We start from the raw sequence: 7,944 nt of genomic DNA, 5'->3' as shown, positions 1-7,944 counted from the left end.
ACTGTCTGAACTGCTGCACTAAGTAAGGCGTCCAATTCGTCCCATTTCGTCCCTCAGAATTGGCCTATTTCCTTCACTCACTCACTCACTGACGTCCTGTCTCCCACTTCTTCCCCCACCTTTCCTTTCCTCCTCCTCCTCCTCCCCCCACACTTCCTTTCCTCCTCCTCCTCCTCCCTTCTTCCCCCACCCTTCCTTTCCTCCTCCTCCTCCTCCACCTCCTCCTCCTCCTCCTTTCTTCCCCCACCCTTCCTTTCCTCCTCCTCCTCCTCCCTTCTTCCCCAACCCTTCCTTTCCTCCTCCTTCTTCCCCCATCCTTCCTTTCCTCCTCCTCCTCCTCCTCCTCCTCCTCCTCCTCCTCCTCCTCCTCCTCCCTTCTAGTCTCGTACCATCTCCCTCAGTCTCGACCCACCTGGGTCATAATCCCTCCCTCCCATCCTTCCACCCTCACACAGCCTCCGTCCCTGGCAGGCCGGATGGGTCGCCGCTCACCTGAAACTTGGAGTTGGTGCCACGGAGGAAGGAGGCGCCTGTGGCGTGCAGGAGGGAGATGCCCCTGCGAGCGGTCTCTGGGTAATAGTTGTAGCGAGCGTTGCAACCTCCCGGGGTGTAGTTCCACTCGTACTCGAGCTCGTAGACCAGCTCCTGGTGCTCCTGTAGGAGGGAGAGAGAGAGAGAGAGAGAGAGAGAGAGAGAGAGAGAGAGAGAGAGAGAGAGAGAGAGAGAGAGAGAGAGAGAGAGAGAGAGAGGGAGAGAGAGAGAGAGAGAGAGAGAGAGAGAGAGGGGGATAGAGAGAGAGAAAGAGAGAGAGGGGGAGACACAGGCATACATGAGAGAGATTCGGTATTACCTCGAAGAGGAGGAGAAGGTTATGATGAGAGTGTATTCCAATGTAGAACAGATCTGTGAGTCCACACACACACACACACACGTATGGTCTACAACACCAGGATGGACTACAGCACCAGACTGGTTTACAGGAACTGCCTGGCCTACAACCTCAGTCTGGCCTACAACATCAACCTGGCCTGCATGCAACACTATTAGACTGGCCTACAACACCAGCTAGACTAGCTTACAACACTAGACTGGCCTACATCAACAACCTAACCTACAACACTATTAGACTGGCCTACAATCATTGGAATCCCACTAGTCAATACAACATCACATTAAAACTAGAGTTGTGATCCTCCCCCCACCTGGTCAGACAAGAGATGTGATCCTCCCCCTACCTGGTCAGACAAGAGTTGTGATCCTCCCCCTACCTGGTCAGACAAGAGTTGTGATCCTCCCCCCACCTGGTCAGACAAGAGTTGTGATCCTCCCCCCACCTGGTCAGACAAGAGTTGTGATCCTCCCACCACCTGGTCAGACAAGAGTTGTGATCCTCCCTCCACCTGGTCAGACAAGAGTTGTGATCCTCCCCCCACCTGGTCAGACAAGAGTTGTGATCCTCCCCCCACCTGGTCAGACAAGAGTTGTGATCCTCCCCCCACCTGGTCAGACAAGAGTTGTGATCCTCCCCCCACCTGGTCAGACAAGAGTTGTGATCCTCCCCCCACCTGGTCAGACAAGAGTTGTGATCCTCCTTCCACCTGGTCAGACAAGAGTTGTGATCCTCCTTCCCACCTGGTCAGACAAGAGTTGTGATCCTCCCCCCACCTGGTCAGACAAGAGTTGTGATCCTCCCCCACCTGGTCAGACAAGAGTTGTGATCCTCCTTCCACCTGGTCAGACAAGAGTTGTGATCCTCCCCCCACCTGGTCAGACAAGAGTTGTGATCCTCCCCCCACCTGGTCAGACAAGAGTTGTGATCCTCCTTCCACCTGGTCAGACAAGAGTTGTGATCCTCCTCCCACTGGTCAGACAAGAGTTGTGATCCTCCCCCCACCTGGTCAGACAAGAGTTGTGATCCTCCCCCACCTGGTCAGACAAGAGTTGTGATCCTCCTTCCACCTGGTCAGACAAGAGTTGTGATCCTCCCCCACCTGGTCAGACAAGAGTTGTGATCCTCCTCCCACCTGGTCAGACAAGAGTTGTGATCCTCCCCCCACCTGGTCAGACAAGAGTTGTGATCCTCCCCCACCTGGTCAGACAAGAGTTGTGATCCTCCCCCCAGACAAGAGTTGTGATCCTCCCCCACCTGGTCAGACAAGAGTTGTGATCCTCCCCCACCTGGTCAGACAAGAGTTGTGATCCTCCCCCCACCTGGTCAGACAAGAGTTGTGATCCTCCCCCCACCTGGTCAGACAAGAGTTGTGATCCTCCCCCCACCTGGTCAGACAAGAGTTGTGATCCTCCCCCCACCTGGTCAGACAAGAGTTGTGATCCTCCCTCCACCTGGTCAGACAAGAGTTGTGATCCTCCCCCCACCTGGTCAGACAAGAGTTGTGATCCTCCCCCCACCTGGTCAGACAAGAGTTGTGATCCTCCCCCACCTGGTCAGACAAGAGTTGTGATCCTCCCCCACCTGGTCAGACAAGAGTTGTGATCCTCCCCCCACCTGGTCAGACAAGAGTTGTGATCCTCCCCCCACCTGGTCAGACAAGAGTTGTGATCCTCCTCCCACCTGGTCAGACAAGAGTTGTGATCCTCCCCCCACCTGGTCAGACAAGAGTTGTGATCCTCCCCCACCTGGTCAGACAAGAGTTGTGATCCTCCCCCCACCTGGTCAGACAAGAGTTGTGATCCTCCCCCACCTGGTCAGACAAGAGTTGTGATCCTCCCCCCACCTGGTCAGACAAGAGTTGTGATCCTCCCCCACCTGGTCAGACAAGAGTTGTGATCCTCCCCCACCTGGTCAGACAAGAGTTGTGATCCTCCCCCCACCTGGTCAGACAAGAGTTGTGATCCTCCCCCACCTGGTCAGACAAGAGTTGTGATCCTCCCCCACCTGGTCAGACAAGAGTTGTGATCCTCCCCCACCTGGTCAGACAAGAGTTGTGATCCTCCTCCACCTGGTCAGACAAGAGTTGTGATCCTCCCCCACCTGGTCAGACAAGAGTTGTGATCCTCCCCCCACCTGGTCAGACAAGAGTTGTGATCCTCCCGCCACCTGGTCAGACAAGAGTTGTGATCCTCCCTCCACCTGGTCAGACAAGAGTTGTGATCCTCCCCCCACCTGGTCAGACAAGAGTTGTGATCCTCCCCACCTGGTCAGACAAGAGTTGTGATCCTCCCCCCACCTGGTCAGACAAGAGTTGTAATCCTCCCCCCCACCTGGTCAGACAAGAGTTGTGATCCTCCCCCCACCTGGTCAGACAAGAGTTGTGATCCTCCCGCCACCTGGTCAGACAAGAGTTGTGATCCTCCCCCCCCCCCCCCACCTGGTCAGACAAGAGTTGTGATCCTCCCGCCACCTGGTCAGACAAGAGTTGTGATCCTCCCCCCCCCCACCTGGTCAGACAAGAGTTGTGATCCTCCCGCCACCTGGTCAGACAAGAGTTGTGATCCTCCCCCCCCCCCCCCACCTGGTCAGACAAGAGTTGTGATCCTCCCACCACCTGGTCAGACAAGAGTTGTGATCCTCCCACCACCTGGTCAGACAAGAGTTGTGATCCTCCCGCCACCTGGTCACGTACCTGACTGAAGACAATATTGATGACGTCGTTGGTATACGCCTCACTCAACACGTCCTTGTACTTATCATAGGCAGTTAAGAAGGCCTCAGTGTACCCTCCACCAGGGAGGTTCTTCAGTCGTGTGAAGTTCATCACCATCACCCCAGTGTTGACGCCCCCGTCTCCATAGTGAGGGAACTGGGGAGAGGAGAAAACAGACGATGGTTATCACCCCCCCAGTGTTGACGCCCCCGTCGCCATAGTGAGGGAACTGGGGAGAGGAGAAAACTGACGATGGTCATCATCAACACGATCAATACTGTCACAACACACAATATAATTCTCTTGAAGGTGAAGTTGTAAAACGTAGAGAAGTATTGTGATCAACACAACCTAATCCCATTACAAGTTCAATTCCACCCACAGAAACAGTTTCTGATTGTAGATGATGAATAGGTGTTACAGGTGGGTCATTTTCTAATCACCTAATCCAAAAGAAGTTATCATCGAATCATCATGATTATAATAAGACTTATATACAACCTCCTGCCGTACGATAACTTCGGACATTGAAGACAGTGATGGTAAGCCGGTTGTAGAAATAGACCAAGATAAGGACGGTAGAGCGGTTGTAAAAGATGAACCATTTGTCCCCTTTTTTAACTCCTTTACCTTTTCATTTCTAGCGAACACCAGGGTATACAAGTGAACCGACCTTTTCCATTTTTGCTTCCTTGTATTTGCCGGCAGCGGGCGCCATGCCAACGGCCTGCACGTCATCAAACTGGCGCAGGTGTTGCCAGAGTTGGCCTGGAGGGCGTAGGAAGATGGTGTCCGTGTCCAGCAGTACGGCGGCGTCCAAGTTGGGGAAGATGTGGGTGAGGAAGACTCTAGCGGAGGAGCAGGGTCTGGCCAGGGGCCTCAGCTCCTCTCTGTCAGGAGGGTACCACACACTGTGGTGCTCCAGTACCAGCCGTTGGCGATACTGCGCTGGCCACCCCTCCGTCAGCGACACCACCTGGTCGTACAGCGTCTCCGTGTCCGTCACCACCAGAAACCTGTGACGAAGAGGGATACGAACTTAGTCTGTAACGCGAGTTGTGTGTCACATAATGGGTGTATGTGACGACACACACACACACACACACACACACACACACACACACACACACACACACACACACACATACAAACATTGATTTACGATTGAATTTTCTAATAGTTGCTGATGTTATCTGGGAGCTGTGATCATTAATTTGTGTAAAAGTCTGAGCAAATAAACTGTTCTATTCCATTCTATTCTATTCTATTCTACTCTATTCTATTCTATTCACTTACACGTACACACTTACATGCATCAAAAGTTACTACAGACAAAACACTCAAACGCATTTTGGAAAGGGAGGGAGAGAAGAGGAGGAACAAACAATTATAGACATATTGTAAAACTCTTTAGCATCATGGAGATGAATAATGGTATAGAGAAGACGAGTTGAAAGATCGGGTGATATGTGAGAGAAGAGAGATGCGGCACGAAGCACTGAGGGAAATTTCTAAGGCAGGATTGGAAGGTTAGAGGGAGTGAAAGATCCAAAAGGATGATATATGAGGAACAGATAATGGTTTAGTAGAGAATAGGAGGGAGAGCTGAAGTCAAGGATGAAGTTGAAGTCAAGGATAAACTTGAAGTCAAGCAAAGGATCGACTGGGCGAGCATTATGTCACTTAGTATAATCATAACTTAAGGCAAAATTCATCAAGGATGTTAGGCCATAATTCATCATCCCGCAAGGGGGTCATGAGGACAGAAGATGAGTTAGGAGTGAGGAGTGAGGAGTGAGGACAGAAGATGAGTGAGGAGTGAGGACAGAAAATGAGTGAGGAGTGAGGACAGAAGATGAGTGAGGAGTGAGGACAGAAAATGAGTGAGGAGTGAGGACAGAAGATGAGTGAGGAGTGAGGAGTGAGGACAGAAAATGAGTGAGGAGTGAGGACAGAAGATGAGTGAGGAGTGAGGAGTGAGGACAGAAGATGAGTGAGGAGTGAGGACAGAAGATGAGTGAGGAGTGAGGAGTGAGGACAGAAAATGAGTGAGGAGTGAGGACAGAAGATGAGTGAGGAGTGAGGAGTGAGGACAGAAAATGAGCGAGGAGTGAGGACAGAAGATGAGTGAGGAGTGAGGAGTGAGGACAGAAAATGAGTGAGGAGTGAGGACAGAAGATGAGTGAGGAGTGAGGAGTGAGGACAGAAGATGAGTGAGGAGTGAGGACAGAATCATGAGGCATGAGTGAGTGAGTGAGTGAGTGAAGAGGAGGAGGATCACCACCCACAGCACCTCCTGGTGCACACAGCTAGCTATCTGCCTCAGTGTGACGAAACAGATGATAACGAAGAAGTCTATGGTTACGAACCTGATCGTAGTGTCTGTGAAGGTCACCGCTGATTTTAGAAGAACGTTCGTTTGGCGAAGTTGTCGAACCACATCCTCCTTCAAGATCCTCCCAAGGCCTGTGTGAGTCAGGCCCTTGTTAACGTCTTGAACACGGCTGTTACACTCAAATTCTGATGAACTCTCATCTCATACCTGTTAACGTTACCGGACTCCACCCTCGGTGGGGGGCCGCTTCATCCATCGTCAGTGGATGGAAATGAGTAACACACTTGACAGAGCACTTTTCATTCCAAAGGTGACCGCTCTTTCCCTGCTACTGATTGTAGCGCAACCATGAAACTGCAGGAGAGACTTGAAAGGGGTTTTGGGGCTGTATAATGATAATTATGATAATAATGATAATAAACTTGGGTTCCTGAGGTTGCATAAGATAATAATAATAATGATGATAATAATACTAATAATAACAATAATAGTAATGATAATAATAATAATAATAATAATAATAATAATAATAATAATAATAATAATAATAATAATAATGATAACAATAATGACAATAATAATAATAATAGTAATAATGATAATAATATTAATAATGATAATGATAATGATAATATTAATAGTAATGATAATAATCAAAATAATGATAATAATGCTAATAATAATAATAATAATAATAATAATAATAATAATAATAATGATGATAATGATAATAATAATGATAATAATAATAATCATAATAATAATGATAATAATAATAATAATAATAATAATAATAATGATAATGATAATGATGATAATAATAATAATAATAATAATAATAATAATAATAATAATAATAATAATAATAATAATAATAATAATAATGATAATAATAATGATAATAATAATAATAATAAGGGTAATAATAATGATAATGATAATGATTTACTCATCCATACTTTTTACTTACAACCTGACTACAACCATCTGGGCCACTTTGGGTATATCAAACGTGTTATACCAGGGAAAGTACATCTCAGTAACACAAGTGGCAGTATACTTCAAGGGTTGTTTGATACAGTATACTCTAGGGTCTAGGCTGCCTGGCAGTTGGTATGCCGGGGTATACCCTTGACGAGAATGAGTTATATCACTGATATACCCCTGATGGAGGAGAGTCAATATATCGAGACGTATATCCTTGATGGGAGAAAACATTGGCTCTATCATTAGCATACAAGTGAGGTGGAATAGTGATTACATATATCTTTTTTTCATACTATTCGCTATTTCCCGTGTTAGGGAGGTAGCGTTAAGAACAGAGAACTGATAATATATATATATATATATATATATATATATATATATATATATATATATATATATATATATATATATATATATATATATTGGAAAGGATCACAATTTTGCGCGTGATCAAGATATTCCTATGAGTCCACGAGGAAAATGAAACACGAAAAGTTCCCAAGTGCACTTTCGTGTAATAATCACATCATCAGGGGAGACACAAGAGAGAAATATAACAGTCAGTTGATATACATCGAAGAGACGAAGCTAGGACGCCATTTGGTAAACATGTGATTGTCCAATCACATGTTTACCAAATGGCGTCCTAGCTTCGTCTTTTCGATGTATATCAACTGACTGTTATATTTCTCTCTTGTGTCTCCCCTGATGATGTGATTATTACACGAAAGTGCACTTGGGAACTGTCGTGTTTCATTTTCCTCGTGGACTCATAGAATATATATATATATACATCTACAAAATTTCCTTGTCACATGGAAACCCTATAGATTACCTATGATTACTGAGGTCGAACACTGGATCATTAAAATGACAACCAGCGATTATGCCCAGCATACCAACGACTTGATAAACGTTACCCATCTCAGACTACGTTTTCTTTGATCCGTGAGATCCCGTAGATTTCAATAGCGATCACTAGCAGGGACCTCACCCTTTACAGAAAACGTGGTCTGA

At 47.1% G+C, this 7,944-nt stretch overlaps 1 protein-coding gene across 2 annotated transcripts in view; it reads right to left on the bottom strand.

Moving 5' to 3' along the window:
• Positions 1 to 432: 432 nt before the first annotated feature.
• LOC139752869 (glucoside xylosyltransferase 2-like) overlaps positions 433 to 7,944 on the bottom strand; it is a 172,682-nt gene continuing 165,170 nt past the window's right edge. For both annotated transcript variants that reach the window (XM_071668865.1, XM_071668866.1), the window contains exons 4-7: positions 5,975 to 6,071; positions 4,279 to 4,621; positions 3,585 to 3,761; positions 433 to 654 (exon numbers count right to left, since the gene is read on the bottom strand). In XM_071668865.1, the coding sequence (XP_071524966.1) occupies positions 448 to 654; positions 3,585 to 3,761; positions 4,279 to 4,621; positions 5,975 to 6,071 (824 nt within the window). In that variant the 3' untranslated portion in view covers positions 433 to 447. The remainder of the gene's footprint in view (positions 655 to 3,584; positions 3,762 to 4,278; positions 4,622 to 5,974; positions 6,072 to 7,944) is intronic.

Source organism: Panulirus ornatus, chromosome 13, assembly GCF_036320965.1.
Source record: "Panulirus ornatus isolate Po-2019 chromosome 13, ASM3632096v1, whole genome shotgun sequence".
Taxonomy (NCBI): Eukaryota; Metazoa; Arthropoda; class Malacostraca; order Decapoda; family Palinuridae; genus Panulirus; species Panulirus ornatus.
The sequence above is the reverse complement of the archived record's forward strand: the minus strand, read 5'-3'. Positions and strand labels throughout refer to the sequence as shown.